The following is a 21,001-nucleotide window of genomic DNA, read 5'->3' as shown; positions in this document are numbered from 1 at the left end:
TGCTGTCATACTCTTCTTCAGTTCTTAGCATGGCTCAAGCCTAAAATCATAACCATCTCAGATTAACTATTGCTTCTGGAAAGAGGCCTTTCCTGACTACCCAACAGAACTCCCAGTTTTCCCTATGTGGGTGCCCTATTTTAATTCTCTGCACAACACGAGTGATAGTTTCTGGTCGATTTTTTCATTCGTCTTTTATCTGTAACCTCTCGCTAGGATGCAAGTTCTGTAAGAAAGTAACTAGCACATAATAAGTTCTCAATAAATATTTGGGTTTAGTTTTTGAAACTCTAACCAATTCATTGATATATCTGTCTATTTTGGCACAAATACCACACTGTTTTTTTATTACTATAGCTTTAGTAGATATTTTCATATCTAGTAGAGTAAGAACTACCCCACCACACACATTGTTTTTCAAAACTGTTTTTTAAGGCTGTAAAATAGATATTTTACATACAGATTCAGCTTATCATAAATTTCAGAATCAGTTCCATGTTAAATCCTATTGGAAGTTTTATTGGTATTGCTTTGAATTTACAGATTAGTTTGAGGAAAACTGATGTCTATATAATATTGAGTGTTTGCATTAAAAAACGTGGTGTATTTCTTCACTTATTTAAACACTATTTTTGTGCCCTTTAATTTAGTTTTACAGTTTCCTTTTCATCAGTTTTGAAGTTCTTCCTAGGTAATTTATAGATCTTTTTAAAAACAATTAGAATATGTGTTTTTCTATTCCCCTTACTAATTTTGAGTGTATGAGACAGCTTTCTTATCCAAGTCGTATCTAGGTCTTTTATTTGATCTAATAACTTATAGATGGTTTTCTTGATATTTTAAAGAAGACAATCAAATTATTTTCACAGGAGGCTTCTTCAACTTTTTCAGCTACCATACTGCATTGGCTGAGACCTCCAGAAAAATCCTCAAGAGCAATATCCATGTGGACCTCTCTGCTTTGCTTCATGTTTTCCTGGAACCATCATTAACGGTGACATTTGCTCTAAGTTTCTGGCAGAAACCCTTTATCACATTAAACAGGTTCCCTTTGTGGTGTTTCTATAATTTTTTAAAAAAAATAGCTTTTTAAACAATATTTTTTTAAAAAATCAGCTTTACAATAAGAAAGAACTGAAAACTGATGAGAGATGTGGGGGAAATCCTGAAAAGTTTTAATAACAACAATTCCTAACTACTGAGTTGCCTTTCTGAGGCACATAGAGCACTTCATATTTTTGATACGTTATGCCTAACTGTCACAGAGCTTCTCCAAGATAGAATATTTTTCACCATTTTAGAAATGAGGAAATCCTGACTCAGAGAGTCAAACAATTTATCATGGGTCACAAAATCTAATAAGTAATTAAACAAGGATTTATATCCAACTATAAGTAGCCCCAAAGCCCATGCTCCTCCCCCTGTATTCCATTTTTAATACAGTGAGATATTAGACCAAATCTTTTAACGTGCCCTCACCGAAAAGATATCAAATGGGTACTGGGTTTAGGAACTAGAGGATACCCAAAGAATGTCTACCTTGGTGCCAATTCTGAAGACAATTTCAAAGTAAAAAGTCATAGAGACCTAACTGTTTGTTTGTGTACGCCTGGAGTTCCTAGCGGTACTTACCGCGACTCCCGTCTTATAGAGAAGGTAATGCACGGTCTGTGTAACATCGGCGGCGTGCATTAGATTGTGGTAAGGATTTTTATGCTTGCTGTATCCTACTTCCAGGGCCTCCACGAATGAGACAAGTGCAGAAATGGGGATCTGAAAAAGATTAGTACGGTTCATTAGCTAGTGATTTAGTTGCTTCAAGTGAAAGGAAAAGTTATAGTACAAGATCATCTCAAAGACATTTAGGGCAGAAGGGTATGTGCTCATTTTTTTTTCTCAAGTAAAGGTTCGAGTCTTTTATGTCTCGAGAAATAAATGAACACACACTGTGCAGCATATTTCCTGTATGTATGATAAAACATAAAGTACACCAAGACCTTAAGTCATTAAATAATTACAAAATAAATACAAGCTGTCACATCCTGAAAACTGTGCCCTTTAGAAAAAGTGATTGCATGCATTGGACACATGAAAAAAACAAACATGTGATAGTTGGTTATCATGGGATAGAAACAGGCTATATGTTTATGTCTATTACTTGACAATTTATTATATGTACCAAGCAATTTAGAATAATACTTCCAATTAGTCCGTTTTTCTATCTCAAATATATATATATATACACACACACACACACACACACACACACACACACACACACACACACACACATATATATCTTCTTTTTCATGTGGCAGAAAGAACAATTGCAAAATGTGCAAAATAAGGGAACATTAAAATAGTCATTGTTTTAGTTTTCTGGGTCAATTCCTTGGTTTAGGGTAAATTATCAAACACAAGACAGGGGAAAAGGAAAGAGTGTGTTTTCTAGGAGACTAACAATCATGTTAGTAAGAAAAACGAGGAAAACATTACTGCAATGCTGTGTGAGAGTCCCTTACACGTTCTTCCTTTGTCACATTCTTCCATAGCTACCATTTGTCGACTTTTAAAGATGTAAATATTGCCTTTTAGATATTTAATTATCATTTTTAAAAATGAAGATTCAAGAAACCTTGCTTCTTTGCATTGTTCAGGAGAGATCTATGAACCGCTAGGTAAAGTTGTGTGTATGTATGACATACACACATACAGAACGGAGCTTTGTTCTGTGGAAAGGGTCTCGGGTATCCACCAGATTTCCAAGCAGGTTTCTGATGCAAAAGAAATTAAAGATCACTGCCGTAAAATACTTCTGGCTGTGTAAGAAATGCACCCCCAAACATGCAGTCCTACAGAAGCGATTAGGAAATGTGCTAGCCAGAGAAGTCAACGTGTTGTAGAAAAAAAGGCCTGCATTTTTCAGAGGCTCATCCATACGATGAGAGAAGCCTGAGGACCCTAATATGACAGATGTCAGCAGATGAATCCCCAGGTTCTCTGGAGAACCCAGCCTGACCTCCAGAGTCTGCAGAATTACAAGCTGAGGGGATTGAACACTGGAAACAATTCATGCTCTTTACTTAAAGTTGAAGAATTAATTTGAAGTACGAATGGCTGGGCAATACCAATGATCTGTCACAGATGATAAGTGAGACTATTTGTCTGCATTTGAGCCAAGTGGTGGGGAAAAAAGTTTGCAGAGACGGCAGACGCACACTTTGTCTCCATTACTGTCTCCTTGCTGGTAGTGGGAGATCGTACACGATATCAGGCTGAAATGAGATCTGCCGGCAGAGCAGCAGGGAGCTCTGCTAGTCTGGGCTTCCAGTGGTACTTCTAGAAAGACTGGGATCAAAATGTGTGTCTCCATCCTCTCCCTGGCCAAGGACCCCCACCAGGCAGGGGACTGGAACGAGAAGCTCCTCTCACAGAGGAGTTCATGGTAATGACTGCCTGGACGACGCGATCCAAGTCACTCAGTGCAGATTTTGGTCTATAGTACATGGATTCTCTTGGTCTCAGCCCCAAAGTTATGCAAGGATGGACAAATATGTGCATTTTCTAAAATTAGGCACTGACCTTGAAACGGCTGATCAGGTCATAACGTGTGAGTAATTCATAGAAAATGAATTTCAGCGCATGATCCCCGCTGGCTTCATTGAGGGAAAAGACATCAAAGGACCACTTGTCCACATCCTGCAGGACCAGGCAGGGAAGAAGAATGCATTAGTCCACAGCTGCTTACACAGATCTCCCCGCTGGGGAGTCGGCCTGCAGCCCTCACCCGAGATTTCACAGCCCTTTCCACTCTCAGACTTTTTCCACCCTGGCAGACCTACATAGCATTTACTGAAAATATTAAACAGTCCTATGGCGAATAACAACAGCTATAACTTACCAAGCGCCTATCATACTAGGGAGGCTTGGTGATCAGTGACAAGTACGTGATTTAACCTGAAAATAAGCCTAAGAGGTAGGTATTATTAGTCACATTTTAGAGATGAATAAACTGAGGAGTTAGTTTCCTAATTTCCCTAAGACCCATCATGAGTAAGTGCCAGGGTTACAAGTGGGGTCTGTACACAAACGCATGTTCCCCCAATGCCTAAGCTCAGCTCTTTCCATTAAGCCCTTCCACTCCCCCTGCTGGATTTCAAATTTTTAATTCACTTGACAACCTACAGTGAATCCCTACTCTAATGAGAATGTTAACCCACTTTTAAAAGCGTTCAGAAACATGCAAGACATAGAAAACAAAATAACGTGTCACTTCAATCCAAACAGTGGAGCTGAACCCCCAGAGAAAGCCTTCATTTCATGGGTCAGAAAAAATGTTCCCACTTCTGGAGTTACTGGTCTGGGGATCTACTTCTCAAATCTGTAAGTCACTTTACTGAAAAAAATAAAACAAAGAGCTAAGCTGAACACACTCCTTATATATCTTTTCAAGTTCAAAGCCTTATTTGTCTATAAATAGCTACTCCAAAATATATGTAACCATTGTCTGATGTGCTTTTGACTTATAACCAGCTATCTATGCATGTGGTAAACAAAAGCATGTTTAACCAGGAGTTAAAGCAACAGTCATTAGGTTTCGCACTGTGACGACAGTCTCACTTTTAGTAAAGAAAGCGTACTGTCATGAGCACAGCAATAAGGACCCATGTGAGACCACACCGAGTCCAGGCAAGCTGTCAGATGATGTCCTGAGAGGGACCTTCCTGTCAAGATGCTGGCCTGAGTGCTCTCACTTCAGCCCTCACTGCATCAAACATCATCCATCCATCCCAATTGTGTCCTTCTCCAAACGTCCCAACTGTCAAGGTCATCCCAAGGCCATCAAGGGTCTCTTTCATGGATGCCAGGGCACAGAAAATCTGAAGTGTATGTAGGGAAAACCAAGCTTTTCCAAAAGGGGTTCAAACTGGATTGTTTCAGTTCACCCTTAGTGCTGACCTCACCTCAGTCTCCACTATAATAACTGGAAAAAAATAGCTACAAGTATCGAGCACGTTTTCTGTGCCAGGCACAGAATGAAGTGTATATATTCATTTGCAAACCCTCACAACTCTAGAAATAGGTGTTTCTCTCACCAGTTTTACAGACAGCAACCTCAGAGAGATGACGTGAAATGTCTAATGCCATTCAGCAGCAGAACCAGTCAATAAACTCTCTGACACCCCCTAGTGATATCATCGCCAACAGATGACATTGTAAACTCAGTGAATATATGCTGTGACCCAGGCCACATGCCCTAAATACCTCAACAGGGCCCAGGCCATAGACAGTGGGGCCACTTAAGATTAACCCGAGTCCTAAACTTTCACTGTGATTACTGTAATTGACATTGTCATGACATCCATTGTCTGACCATTACCCCTAAAGTCAAGTCCATGGACAACTAAGTAGATGTGAAAACACTGTGTCATGTCGGACAGAATGAATAAAAAAGAGAAATGCTATCACTGGAAATAAAGTGATTACCGTAGTAAGAAGTCAATATTTATTCCGAATGTTAGGATTTAGAGAAATGAGAGGGTGAGCAAACAGAGCGCGAGATGGATGTCCTCTCTGGCCCCTCACTTTCAGAAGGCCTTAGCGGTGATTGTCGAATTTTACTGTTCTTCAAAACCACGGGGCGTGCTCAGAAAAAATGCTGATTTTCAGGGAGCGGCCTCTGCAGAATCCTGGTGTGGGGCCTAGACTCTGCCTTTTAACAAGCACCTACTTTAACTTTCTTAAACCATTCTTCCTCTCTTACCAAACTTGGCCCAAGGACGACTCCCGTGGAGAAACTGCATGAACTTCCTATTAGCCTAATGTAAGGCAGCCCGCATGTCCTCATTTCCTCCCACTATAAACCTGGAGTCTATCCAGGGCGTCTCTTTGTAAGTCACGCAACAGATGCCTTTCTAAGGAACAGCACACCTACATTTCCAATAACCCCACCTCAGAAGACTAGAGAAAAAAAACATCTCAAGTTAGAAGCTAGTGTATATTGAATGGAAAAATGCACCATATTTCAAATTTAGAGATTGGCGGCAGTTAATTATTCTCTTACTTCAATGTTATTGTATGTTATGTTCTTACATTCATCACAAAGGTGATGACAGTAGCATGATGGTTATTTTACTGAATTGTATTCTCTCAATCTTTGGGGAAATTTTCTGTAACAGAAGACAACAGTAGTGATTCCGTATGAACTGCTGGCAGTGGAATGGGAATAAACTTTTTCTAACAGGCACTACATTAAAAAAGAAAAAAAAAGTATCTTTGTGATCTCTCCAACTCACCTCCGAATCCATGGCAAATAAAACCAGAGTCTAGGGAGGTGGGAAAATACTACATTGAAAAAGGTCTTGGATTTCCCTAGGGAACAGAGGTCAGGACCAACAGAAACAGCAGCCTTAGCCTTGTGTACATATCAGCAATCCTTGTCGAGAAGGAAAGCAATTCAGGGAGTTAGTGCTTTTCCTTTGTCTGCATTATCTAGGTAACTTTCCCCTCAGAAAGACATTTGAGAATTACTTTTCTATGAGCATAACATAATAATGCATGAACATCACAGGTTGTTTCACATTTTCTTCAGTTTTTCTAAAGAGAAAATATGTACGAATTTGGAAGAAATATTTTCATAAATTTCTTAGTACCGGCATAGCCACCTGCATTCATGGTCACAATAAAGGAAGAAATTCAAGATAAAAGATGCTTTTAATGTTCCTAAGACTTGCATTGAATGTTTCAGGTTCAATTATGAAAATCAATGCAACTTTACAGTGGTGTTGGAACCATCAAACCTAGTGTGAAGTGATTTTACTGATTAAATGGAAAATGTCGCTGTAAATCATACAGATGTATTGGGCATTGGAGTGGGGGTGAAGAGGAGTGAGAGAAAACGTGTCTTCTTGCTGCATCCTTCTTGAGAATCCTTCCTGCTCTTAAGATGAGTTAAGAAGAGACAGAAAACTAAGAATCTGAATATTTACAGTCTCACAAATTCAGCTAGTGAATGTCTTTGAGACAAGAGAAAGGGACTATGAAACATATGATCAACGTGTCCCTAAAGGACTCTTTCTTGACATTAAATTGATCAAGAAGCAGTCTCACCCCTAATTCCATGAATAGGTAATTTAGGTCATTTTATGGAAATGCCATTGGGTAATACTTTTTTCAGGTTTCAGAGAAAGACAACAATAGGCACAAGAACACCAACACATGTTCCCCTGAAGTCTAAGCTCAGCTCTTTCCATTAAGCCCTTCCACTCCCGCTGCTGAATTTCAAATGTTTAATTCACTGGACCACCTATGGTGCTTCCCTACTCTGAACTTCCCCACAGCCCCTGAGCAAGTGGACAGGATTCCCCGTGTAGGCATTACGCGATTTCAACCAGCCCTGTGATCCTTCCCCGTGTAGGCATTACGCGATTTCAACCAGCCCAGTGATCCTGAGCCGACACACAGCCCCACCCTCAAATCCAGATGCCGAATCAGCTTCAACACAGCGGGGCTATCCTCAGACCAGTGGGTCTGAATCAACACTCGCCTCGAGGAATATATCCACCTTGGGACTCTTAGAAATATTCTATACAATTCCAAGAGCTTGCCTGATTGGAAGTAATTCTGCAGGATTAAGCCCATTTACACTCAAACATCTGCATGACTTCAAATGGAACTTTTGGTGCAGTGAGAGCCTTGAGACAACAGTAGGCTATGCGGACAGGACTAGGGCTCTGGGAGCATCCATTCATGCCGTAAAACGTTATTGAGAGCTTATTATGTGCCTGAAACTCTGGCATCAGCCTTAGTTCTGTCTCTGATTAACTGTGTCTTTTTAAAACTCTCACGGAGTCTCAGTTTCTTCATCTATGAAATGGACTTAGAGTAGGTAATAAGATAACAGTACACCAGTGATCACCAAAGACTCTCCGTTATAACCACAACAAATTTGATCTCCTCTGGCCAAAGTCACACTGAGTCCCATACTGACAGAGCACTGCGCAGACCACTAAGTGACTCCAGGGACGTAGAAAGAAAGGAAACCCACACCATTTGATTTAATAAAAACTTAGCAAGAGGAAGGCTAAAACAATACTGACACTGTCAGAACACATAAGTGAAAGATAATAAAAGTAAAAAGTCAGGAATGATTGGGAAATCTGCAAATTAAAGCCTCGTATTTTCCTAACGACAAATTTAACTGTACTTTTTACAGGGTACCATGTACGTTGTAAGGTTTTTTTCTTTGGTATTACCTTTAATGCTTCAATAACAGCTGGTGGGTAGCTCAGTCCAACCATGTTTGATGTCCGTCGGTACATTCTGGCAAAGTCAGAGAGGGAGAACATGCACAAGCTTATCTTACAAAGACAGCAGGCCACAGACGTGTAACAAGTATTGACAAATAATGAGAAGTCATGCCAACTGGGGACCCGAAAAACCTAAAATTTCTTTTATAACATTTTTCATAGCATTCAAGTGGCCTAAGTGTTAAATTCAAAAGAAGTCAAAGCAATCTCAAATACATGAAATAATGGAAACAAAAATTAATCTATGTGGTCCAAATTGGAAATTAAGTTATTAAAATGGGTCACCTCTTTTGCCACAAGTGAATTATAGTACAATATAGACAGTTTGCAATGCAGTATTTTAACCTGGATAAAGAACTCCTATGGGCTATCCATTTAGAGGACATTGTTCTTTAAAACTGTCAAAAACAAGAAGAAAAACATCCCAGGTGAACTGTGGCATTTCTAAAATCGGTAATTGTACAATGAGGATTATAGGAAGAATAAATCCATTTGTATAATAAGGCTTATAGGAAGAATAAATTGATTTCTGGAATCTATTTCCAGGGAAGGGGGGCAATTCAATTTCAAAGAACACAATGGCTAACAAAATTGGAAAGTTTCAAGGAGAACTCAAATCCCTTAAATGAACTACCCTTCTGGGGTCGACAAGTTGTCCCTGATCTGTCCCAAACACAGACATCATCCGCGTATGTCACAGGATGATGGATTAGTGATGTCCTCCTTTAAAAGTGGGAGACTGACCTCAAACTAAATCTTCTCTAGTTAACAAAAAGAATTCTGAACAAAGGCAAAATTTTGTCCTAACAATCCTACAGAGATTCAAATAGACATGCTTCAGCCATCTCTCATTCAAGACTATCTTCTTCCCCCCAAAATTTTCAGTATTTATAAAGATGCCAAAACTACATCAAAGCAGATCTTCCAGTCATTGGTTCCTTTTGCTGCTTTGCTCATTGAATGACAACTGCCGTTACCTCTCCACAAATATCCCAGCCTGCACTGCATGCACGATGCTCTTGAACCGCGGCTTCTCCTCACTCCTTCTCAGCATCATTCCCATCTGCCGCGTGAAGGTGGAGGCCAGCCAGTCTCGGACCTCGGAAGGCACCGCATCTGACTGAATGTCACTGAGCTCATCCTCCGTATCCAGAAGTCGCCTGAACACAAGAAACATAACCAGGACACTGAGAGGAGACCTAAAGTTCAAAACAGATGCTCCTTTTCTCCACCCCACCTGTGTACACAGGTGCAAAGACACCAAATTCAAATGGCCACAAAAAATACAGCGCCTTTTGGGTAAGGCTTGTGAAAGCTCACCATCTGGCTTTCAGGAATGTCTCTCCTACAACTTAGGTTTTAGCATGGCTCTCTCTGCCAGACTGGACAAAAGGAGTCAGAGAAAGCCAAATACATCCATCTCAGGCTCTGTGGGTCGCAGATCCATTGCACTCAGGAGCACCCAATATCTTTATTCCTAAAAGCTTTGTGGTATTTGAATGGAATCTAAACCTTCCACTTAAAAATGCATTCAGAGGGAAGTTTATTTCTTAGACGAACCATTGTGGCATTATTTTTGTCTTTAAAAAATGGGCATTTAAAAGGCTTTCACTATGGGCAACAGTACTGCATTATAAACTTCAAAGTTGCTAAGAGACAAGATCTTAATTGTTCTCACTACAAAAAAATCATGACAATTATGAGATGTGATGGAGGTATTAGCTAATGCTATGGAGTGATCATATTGCAATATGTAAATGTATCAAATCAACATGTTATACACCTTAAACTTACAACGTTATATGTCGATTATATCACAATAAAAATAAAATTTTTAAAAAAGAAAAATAGACTTTTTAAAGTATTACCCAAGTTACGTCAACCCAAATGATGTCAACTGATACTCATTTCAGTTTGAGAGGACATTACAGAAACTTAAATGCCTAAATTCAAGCGAAATTTCCAAAATAACAGTTTCTTTATTTGAACACAGAGATTTAAGTCATCTGTCAGGTTTGCTTAGCTGAGTTTTCACACTTGTTCCTAGGTCAGACCATTAGAACGGAACATAAACAGTAATAAGCTACAATAAAACTTAAAATTATATTTTATATTTATATTAAGTCCTACTAAAAACAGGTAGTAAAAACAGGTGCCAATGAAAATAGATTTTTTCCTTTAGACACATCAATTGGGGAGAAGGGGAGAAAATGTTACAAGTGAAAAAAAGAAAACTATGATATCAAATTTCCTTCTACGATATCAAATTTCCTTCAATTGGAACTAAGTGTGTCACCAAAAACGAAGCCACACAATTCTTACATTACTGGGAAATCCTTTCAGACTGGAATTTGGCATCGAAATGTAAGACATCATAAATGCCGACAGAGGACACTGCCTACATTTAAAAAAAGAAGAAAAACCATCTTTTTCATATTCACCATCTCCACATTTTTCAAAAGAAATGTTCTTACTTTCAAATGCACTTAGGAACCGGAAGTCCTTTAATACTTTTGGACGATTCAAGTGGAAAGAGTCTCCTAAGAAAATCAACGAGTACTTAAGAATGAAGGAGGAGCACTGAGTACTTTAAGAGAACAAATGTTTCTCCATCACGTCCGGAGCCTTCACTTACAGATTCTGTGACTTCCAACATGAGTATAATCTTTAGACTGAGACCAACAACATGCAATAATTACAGTGGAACCCTACATTTGATAAGAAATCTTACCAGACTTACCCTTTCCCCTCTTACCTGATCTCACTCCATTGTCATAATGGCCATGTGAGAGAAGTTCTATTGGCTTCTGTTACATGAGGTGGTACACAGGCTACGTGAAATCCAAATCTACCCCATTTATTTGTGGAAACTAAAGTTCCAAGACCCATCATTCGAATGCTACCTCATACATGCCATGGGATACATTTCAGAAAAGCCATATAACAGGAAATGCACCATCACTGCCCTAACTTCCTGTCATTTTTAGCTTACCTGGTTTCATCAATGTATACAGATTCAAGCACTGTGGCCGCATATTCCAAATTCTTCTTAAGATCAACCACCGAAGCCTCCCCTCTCTCCAATTGTTTGACCAAAGACCGTAACCTAGGAAGGAAAAAGAGACATAATTCAATTAGAACAGACAGAGGAAACAAAGAATAATCCCACAATTATAGTGACACATTTTTACAGCCATTGACTGTTTTTATTTATCCCAATATATCTGAAAGGAAAATACAAATCTAATGATGGAACTGACTGGTATTTCTCAAGGAGCAAATTATAAAATAAACGTACACATTTCTGCCACTGTGAAGCAAGAACAAAATGATCTCATCCACCAGGCGCTGACCACCCCCAACACTTTCTAGCTACCTTTGATCCTTCTAAGAGTGCCCTAAATGATCAACGATTTGCTACGTCTCTGATTTTAACTTTTTTGTTCTAATTAGATGTAGTAAACCATGATCAGCAATGATATCATCAGGTACCAGGTTAGATTCTGCTCTTTTGATGGTACTTTGCTCCCAGTGACCATGGAGAAGAGCAACCTCCTGCTGGCCCACAGGTGTCCCAGGACAGGTGAACAGCTCTCAATCACCGAAAGAATCTTAGAGGGCTACATAAGGAATACATGAAGGCAGACTATTTCACTGGTCAGGAAGAATTCCTCTAGGAACAGATAAATACCCAAGCTTGAAAAACACAAAACATGGGGCGGCCGGATGGCTCAGTTGGTTAGAGCGCGAGCTCTCAACAACAAGGTTGCCGGTTCAATTCCTTCCATAGGATGGTGGGCTGTGCCCCTGCAACTAAGGATTGAAAACGGAAACTGGACTTGGAGCTGAGCTGCACCCTCCACAACTAGATTGAAGGACAACAACTTGGAGCTGATGGGCCCTGGAGAAACATATTGTTCCCCAATATTCCCCAATAAAGTATTAAAAAAAAAAAAAAAAACCCTTTGAGGATAACATATTGCCTATGAATAACAGGCAAGTTTTTTAACTTCTCCGAGTGTCAGGTATAAAATGGAGATCCAACCACCAAATTTCCTAGGTTGCTATAAAGATTAAATCGAATTGATATTGGTATAGTCCCATCAACCGTGTGACCTACAGTTGTCTTTTTTCCCAGCTTTATTGAGATATAATTGACATATCACACTATACAAGTTTAAGGTGTACAATGTGATGATTTGATACACGTATATATTGCAAATGAATGCCGCAATAAGGTTAGTTACCACATCCATCACCTCCCATAGTTACTTTTGTGTGTGTGGTGAGAACATCTAAGATTTACTCTCTTAACAACTTTCATGTGTACAATAATCAAAACTAATGCCAGTTAACTCTAGTCACTATGCTGTACATTAATTAAATCCCCAGAACTTACTCTTTTTACAACTGGAGCTTTGTACTCTTGGACCAACATCTCCTCATTTCCCAGTTGTTTTTTATAAAGGCAATTGTTATCATTGTTATTCAGTGACCTTCACCATCATAGGTAAGATAAGAAACACACTAGCAGGATACTTAAGATTATTATCAAGTCTCCATTTCCCAAAGCTGATCTCACCTTCCTGACTTCAAAATACCCTCAGATTTGCATTCATAACTGAGAACAGGTCAATGTCTTGGCAAGTTGGAAACTACTCCCCTCCAGAACTACATGAAAATGATCAGCAATAAAGAAGAAGGAAAAAGTCTGGATCAACCGTAAAAAGTAAGCAAGAGGGTCAACAAAAGAAATTCCCAGGAATTTCAATGATGTAAAATTCAGAGGAAATGAGACTGCGTCACTTGTAAATCTCCAGCATGCAAAGGGAAACATACAAAGGACGGCAGCAGAGGCCTCTGCAAGGCTTGGAGGTGAGGGTCAGCCCCATGGCTCCCAGGAGCAGCATTAGGAAGTGTTCTGGGTTTCAGAGGCCGTGCAGGACACGGAGCTGGCATGGACGGGCTTACCAGTCACACACAGTAGACAGCCAGCCTGCCAAAGAAAGGGGAAACTGTAGCAACGTGCCCTGAGAGCTGTTCCGAAAAAGGAATGGAAGGAAGCTCCTTAGCAAAACACATTCCTGGCTAAGTCTGCCTCTACTCTTCACTATCACCTCCAGGGACCCAACTATCCCCTAGACTGGACGTACTCTCAACTGGCAAAGTAAAATGAGGGTCAATTTAAACTTTTTAAACATTTCTCCCTTCATTTGAGGCTTAAAGTTCCTACCAGGAATTGATATGAATCTCTAATAGGACTCATCTCAATTCTCAAAACCTAAAAGGAAAGGACAAAACATAAAAAAAATGACGAGGGAAAATAGAAGACTAATAGAAGGTAAGAACCAGATGGTCCTATCTGCTTGTAATAGGGTTTCCATAAGAAATAAACAGAAGCAGCTTTAATCAAGTAAGTTATCCTAAACTGAGGAAAAACCGCTTTAAGCAGATGAAAAGGGAGGGATCAGATAAAACCAGAAAAAAATAAATGAAAACATCCAATGTATGCTGTTGTAATTTTTCATTTCAAAGAATAAGAACTTGAAAATCTTTGAGAAAATAAAATATATTACTTACAAAGTAAAAAAATTCAAGCTAGCCATAGATTTCCACCATGCTAAATATCAGAAAACAAATTAACAACAAACACCAGTTTTTCAAAATAATATGGTCTCTTTCAAGATATCCATACCCATATCTATATCTATATCTACCTTAAGTAGAATTGCCACGTATATAAAAAGCCAACAAATATATTCTCAGGTGGGAACAAATTCAAAATTCATCATTAATATGCTTTTCAGAAAATAAAAACCAAACACTTCAAGGCAAACTCTACAACAGTGCTCTTTCAAAGGGGGTAAATTCATGGGTCTCCAACTAAATGGACTGTGGATTTATGGCATAGATTTAATTAAGCCAAACTTTACAAAGTAGACAAGTAGCTTTGAAAAGATTAAAAAGAAGTGGCAGATGAAATATAATATTAATTGTACAAGGACAAGCAAACATGGAAATGACTGACACTTTTTCTAAGACAAGCTCCTATTCCCAGTATAAATGCTTCCTGCGTCATTTTTTTGAACCAGAAACTAATTATAATCAGTCAAACACAACTGAAATTGCTAAGAACATTATACGGACTGTCATATAATCTCCGTTATTGTTAACAATTCTCACTCCTGGGAAAGTACACTACTGGCCGAATCAAGTCCTCGAGAGCCCTGCGACCTGGCGGCCAGGACCCCAGGCCAGAATGGGAGTGGAGCTCCCAGGGAAAGTGTCACTTTGAATCCCACTAAGCAGCTCAGATCAACAACTGAAAATCATCAGTGTTGGAGGCTCCCAGGCTTTGGGCCACAATTACCAGAAAGTGGGGCTTCCCCTGAAGTAGTCACCGGTAGTGCCGGACAGACACCAGACACAGCCACATTTACATATCGAGTGTGAAGGTCTGACCCGACAGGAAGCTGGAAACCCAAGCAAACCCCTCACCCAGAGGCTTCAACCAACCCCGAGAAGAAATGACACAGAATAACGTACCTTTAGGATGAAGAAGTGGTACCAGAAATTCAAACCTACTCCCATCTTTCTAGCTTAGGAGATGAGTAGAAGATTCTGCCAACACCCCGGCAGACAGAGAAGGGAACCTCGGACAACACTCCCACTGTGTTTATGAAAAACACCCAACCAACAGTCACCTCTCTTTACTCAAGGAAAACTAAACAGGAAAGGAAGGAAGGAAGGAAGGAAGGAAGGAAGGGAGGGAGGGAGGGAGGGAGGGAGGGAGGGAGGGAGGGAGGGAGGGAGGGAGGGAGGAAGGAAGGAAGGAAGGAAGGAAGGAAGGAAGGAAGGAAGGAAGGAAGGAAGGAGAAAGAGCTAAAAAGATTCAGCAATAAATAAAGCAGAGAATACAGCACTCAAAATACAGAGAAAAGATTCACTTTTGAAAAGAAAATTCACTAACTGAAACAGAAATAAATTTTTGGGAGCATATTCCAGCTTTGTATTCAACAAAATTCAAAAAAACAGCTCTGTGAAACAAAGGTGACAGCTGAAATCCTAACGTAATCAAAAGTGAATGTACTAAGATAGAAGAAGAAATTAAAGAGAAGAAAATATGACAATAGAATGACTATAAGGACATTTTAAAAAAAGAATTAAATGGTGACCAACTTCCTCTATACCCAGCCCCTATGTGAACTAGCACCTGTCAGATACAAGCGATAGCTGTCCCTGGTCACCCAGCTGCCAAATTGCTGCTGTAGGTAGCTGCCACACAAACCCTACGAAATTCCAGATGTCCCAATTTTCAAATACTGTTGAACTTGAGGATAGCAACAGGTTCATGCTTTCCATTGGCCCAGTCCACACTCTCCTCCAGTCCTTTATCCTCCTTGGAACACCTATCCTGCCCTGCCCTACCTACCGCCTACCTCATGGTGAAATTACTGCTTTGTGGGCAGAACACTTTCAAATTAGCTCTTCCACCACTGGTCAACAATTAGTCTCAAACAATGAGAAATGTCCTGCAGTTTCTAGGAATAAGGTTTCCCTAGATGTGAATCCATCTTAGAAAGAGTTGTCTAAACACAGCCAAGACCTTCCCTGCCCATATTATAAAGTATTTTTATTAAACTTGGAGAAGCCTAGCTAAGGTAGAAGCCTCAGGCGTCTACCTTTGTTTTCCTAGTAAAGTTTGTCTGCATGTTTTTTCACATGAATTCATTTTACCTAACAGGGCAATGTCCCCAAGGACAAATCTCATGGTAAGCTGGAGTCTGTATGTCTAGTTTTTTTAATACTACTTGAAAGGATTTTTGGTCTGGGCACCTAATTGAAAGGAGGAGAGGAGAAAGGGAGGGAGGAAAAGGGGAAATATACAACCCTAACAAGTTTCTCTTCTGAGTGAATGTTCACAGTTTCCAGCACTCCATCCATTTCTGTCACTGTGACTGCCAAATATTAGCTCCAGTATAGAAGTGCAACACCATTTTAGGAAGAGCTTATGCTTTCAAACTTTGGCAAGATGCCTTTCTGTTAAGCTAGTGCATGATTTCTTTGTGGATGAGCCATTGCATCTTTATATGAGTCCTTCATTTTTCCACATCACCTCTTTGCTTTCTATATGTTTCTTTGCTACAAGGCATGCAATGGAATGTTGCATCACTTCAGTTCCCTGTGCCCTTAAGTCCAGAACAAGTCCTGGATGCTGAGTTCCCTTGAGACCATGCTATTGTTTGGGATGCATACAAGTGTCGTAAGAGAACTAAGTAAGGAAAGGCCTGAACAGTGTAATCTGAAATGTAAAAGTCTGTTGGAGTAGAAGAAAGCCTTCTCTTTTCCCCACACAAAGATGAATTCTAGGCCCAGTGGGGTTGACTTCATTAGGAAGCAAATTTTGGATTCAACTTCATAACTTAGAAAACTTCCCTACAATGGACTAGGCACTATTCCTACCCAAATGAGGTCCTGAAAGCCCTACAGTACTATGCTTTTGGAGCATATATATTTGCTTTAGACATTACTAGAATGAAATCATCAGAAAAAGCACAAGCAAAAATAAACCGGAATAAAAAGCCATGAAACACACGTTTTTATATCTGTCCATTCTGCCCAAGGTTATTCCCTCTGACAATGGATGAGCAGCTCTTAAAATGGCAGTGTGGCCAAGGATGGCTATTGTCTCTGACAGGCTTTGTTTAGTTTGAGAGAATGTGAAAGGGAACTGGATCCTTTACAGCACTTCCCTTACATGTCCCAATGAATCATGAGTCCTAAAAACTCATTTGAATTTAAAAAAATCACTGTTTCAGTTCATCACATCCGTGGATTTGTAAGCCAAAGGCGTCTCTGTTTACTTTTCATACACCTGTTTCCTGTATGTCACTCCCATCCCCTGTCACTTGCCTAAATGCCATAGCAAGTAAATTAAAACAAATCTCCCAAATGAAATGCCCAAAGTGACTTTCAGCCTTATGCTTTAATGTCATCCAATGACACCATCTAAGTATTTTTGTGGTGATTTGTTTGTTTCTATAATTAATTAAGATGGCTGCACTTGAAACACTCCCGCAACATTTACTGGGTGCTTTCTATGTACAGGCACCATCATAGGCTCTAAGAATACAAAGAGGGGAAACACAGCACCTTCTCTCAGTTAGGAAAGACGGACAGCTAATCGTACCTATCACACAGTAAAGCAAGTGTGATGGCAGAGGTGTAACAGGGGTGTTAAGAAAGCACAGAGGAAAAGAATCTCCAAATAACCAGGCCTTCTCTAGAGAAGGTGACAACAGAGCTGTCTTGAGGCCAAAGAGGCATCAGCCAAGCAAGTAAGACGGGATAGAGAAATGTTGGACTCTGGACCAAGGGAACACCCCATCTTGGGAATTTCATGGGTGGCTGGAACTCAGGGAGATGTGAAGAGATAAAACTTCAGAAGGTAGAAGCCAGACCATGGTGGGCTTCGAGTACCAAGCTGGTGTGCCTGGAAATTTTTTAAATGGAGTGAGGGGGTGGCATGATAAGATTTGCATTTTAGAAAGATCAAGCTAGCAGCAGAGTAGAGGAGTGCAGGCACTTAATGAGTAAAAAATTTCTATACGTTTGTGTTGTAATTAGGTTTTTCTGGTCCCCTGAGCAGTGAAGTATGAATAGTCTTTCTCAGGCGACAGCACTTTGATAGGGTGGCAGTATGTATGGATCATTGCTTTTAATACGTTTTGGGAAAAGACTTGTTTTGGGCATGTGGTTTCCTGATTTAGTGGCCTGTACAACAGAAGCAAAACACCAACTAAAATAATGATTGGCAAGGGCCTCGTTATGTGACTTGTACTTACTATTAATGCTGTAAATAAAAGAGAAATGTGCTTCTATGATTCCCAAGGACACATGCTTAAGGCAGATGTACAAATAGATTTAAATGAATTATTGGGTTGCAATTAATTTTTCACTTAAGAAAAATATATTTGGTGCCTAGGTCCATATCTATATTTTTATATACCTCCCACATGAGCTATTAAGCAGTTAAAAATTATTAAGGTTATTGAAGATTTTAAACAATATCATTAACAAAACGGACCTAATTGAACATGTACTAAACACTACACCCAGTTGCAATATACAATATTCTCTTTAAGTGCACGTGTAGCAGTTATAAAATTGGCCATATGCTGGGTCATAGTGAAAGTCCAAACAAATTTCAAATAACTGAAATCACACAGATAATGTTCTCCAACAACAATAAAACTCAGTTGAAATTAACAACAAAAAATGATTAGAAATACTCCATAAGTTTGAAAATTTAGGCATATACTTCTAAATAACCATGGGTTGAAAATTAAATCAGAAAATAATTTTAAATGTTAATGAAAATGTGATACATAAAAACTTGTGGCATGCAGGTAAAGCAGTGCTTAGAGACAAATGTATAACCTTAAATGACTATGTTAAAAAAGGATAAAATCTGAAAATAAGTGATTTTATTAACTATCTCAAGAAATTAGAAAAAGAACAAGTTAATCCAAAGAAAGTAAAAGATAGCAAAAACTAAACACAAAAATAAAACTTAAGTAGAAAACAAACTTCTAATAGAAATAATCAACAAATAATCAAAAATAATCAAAAGCCGGGTCTTCAAAAAGCTTAATACAATTGATAAGTCAAGCACTAGTCTTCAAGAAAACAGAGAAGACGCAAATAACACACATCAAGAATATAAAAGAGAAAATTACTACAGTTCCTACAGACACCCAAAAAAGTCATAGAAGAATATCATAAATATTTTTCTGCAGATACGTTTAAAAATTTAGATGAAATAGAAAATTCCATGAGAAATTAATTTATCAAAACTGACATAAGGAAAATGATAAAATATGAGCACTTCTATACCTATTGAAAAAAAATGAATCCATAATTTAATATTTTCCCACAAAGAAAATTACAATGCTAAATCATATTATCAATGGATTCATCTAAACATTCAAAGAGGAAATAACACAGTCATCCAGAGAAAAGCAAAAGAGGAAACGCCTTCCCACTCATAGTATGAGGCCAGCATACTCTTGATTCCTAAACCAAACAAGGGCATTATAAGAAAAGAATTATAAGGGAATCTCTCTCGTGAATATAGATGCAAAAAAAATCCTAAGCAAATATTTAGCAAATTAAATCCAGCAATAAAGAAAAAGGAAACCAAGCGCCAAGCCAACTTGCAAGAATGCAAGGTTGGTTTAACATTTTAAATCAAGGAATAAATGTTATTCACTATTTTAACAGGAAAAAAAGAAAAAAATCATATGACCATCATAACAGACTTTTAAAAAGCATTTGACAAAACATCTATTCATGATAAATATCTTAGCAAAAAAGGAGTAAAAGTGTATTTCCTAAATTTGATACTGGGTTTTTAAAACAAAAATGCTACAGCAAACATCATACATAACACTGAAATATGGCAAGCTTTTCTGTTGAACTAGCTAATAACGGGAGAAGGCATACTCCATTACTACTTTCAAGGTTGTATGAAAAGTTTTGACCACTTTAATAAGAAAAGAAGAAGAAATAAAAGATATAAGGACTGGAAAGTAAAAATATAAACCTGTCAATACAGATGAAATAATAAACAGACAGGATATCTAAAGAATTTGCAAATAAATTATTATAATTAAAAGGTGAATTTAGCAAAGTCACTGGATAAGCAATAATAAACAATTAGAAAATGGTACTATTTACAAAAGCATCAAAATAAAAAGCATCTAGGAATAAATCTTACAAAAGACAAAAAAGTGCTCTATATAGAAAAACTGTAAGATATTATTGAGAGAAGTCTAAATGACCTAAATAAATGGAAGGATAACCCATGTTCATAAATTTAAAAACGGTATGTTAGAAATATGAATTGTAACTAAATTTAGCTACAGATTCAATGTAATCACAAACAAATTCTCCACAGGTCATTTGGTGGAAATTGAGAGGCTGATTCTAAAATTTATTTGGAAATGCAAACAACCAAATATGCCTAATATGGTTTTGATTAAAAAGAACAAAGTTGAAGTACTTACACTCCCAAATATCAAGATGGATAAAGCATTTGATTCTGAGCCTGCAGCTCTTTACCATCTGGCTATTCCTGCCCTCTCCTCTCAATATCCAGCCGGTATGTATAAGGATGTGACATATACTTTCATATTAATATAAGCACAATATAAGTAGGCCAAAAAAAAAAAAAAAATCTGCTACAAGAAAAAATAAAACAGCCAAATACAAGCTGTTTTTGAATTATCCTGTTCTACATGGGATTGTTCCATTCCATTAGCATGGACCCATTCCTTGCATGTCTACTCGAGGGTATCATTACATACTCTCTTGGTTGCTGTAGGTTTTCTGATGAATTTTGGTTTCTTTTTGGTTTCATGAAGCTATGCCATAGAACAGCCCCCTGCATATTCAATTTCCTCCTAGTTTCTGTTCTGCATAACAAATGTCCTTTCAGGCTGCATATTTGTGGGTGTGAGAGCTGAGAGTGTGCATGCATGCAAGCTCACTGACTGTGAACACTAGGCAGGAAGCACTGGTTGGTCCAAAAGAAGCCCTATATTTTTATAGTGTTCTAGAAGATATTATGACTCAGCGTTAAAGTTTCAACTCATTTTGAACTTACAATATTGATTCTGTTCCTTTGGAGT

The 21,001-nt window shown here is 38.6% G+C and overlaps 1 protein-coding gene across 11 annotated transcripts in view; it reads right to left on the bottom strand.

The window, feature by feature from the left end:
• Positions 1–21,001, bottom strand: part of PDE1C (phosphodiesterase 1C) — a 483,269-nt gene that overhangs the window by 91,307 nt on the left and 370,961 nt on the right. For all 11 annotated transcript variants that reach the window (XM_074340964.2, XM_074340965.2, XM_074340966.2 and 8 more), the window contains 5 exons: positions 11,302–11,415; positions 9,287–9,469; positions 8,256–8,322; positions 3,583–3,699; positions 1,633–1,773 (listed from right to left, as the gene is read on the bottom strand). In XM_074340964.2, coding sequence (XP_074197065.1) covers positions 1,633–1,773; positions 3,583–3,699; positions 8,256–8,322; positions 9,287–9,469; positions 11,302–11,415 — 622 coding nt within the window. The remainder of the gene's footprint in view (positions 1–1,632; positions 1,774–3,582; positions 3,700–8,255; positions 8,323–9,286; positions 9,470–11,301; positions 11,416–21,001) is intronic.

This window comes from Rhinolophus sinicus, chromosome 4, assembly GCF_057876585.1.
Source record: "Rhinolophus sinicus isolate RSI-liver-muscle chromosome 4, RSI-T2T, whole genome shotgun sequence".
NCBI classification, from domain to species: Eukaryota; Metazoa; Chordata; class Mammalia; order Chiroptera; family Rhinolophidae; genus Rhinolophus; species Rhinolophus sinicus.
The sequence above is the reverse complement of the archived record's forward strand: the minus strand, read 5'-3'. Positions and strand labels throughout refer to the sequence as shown.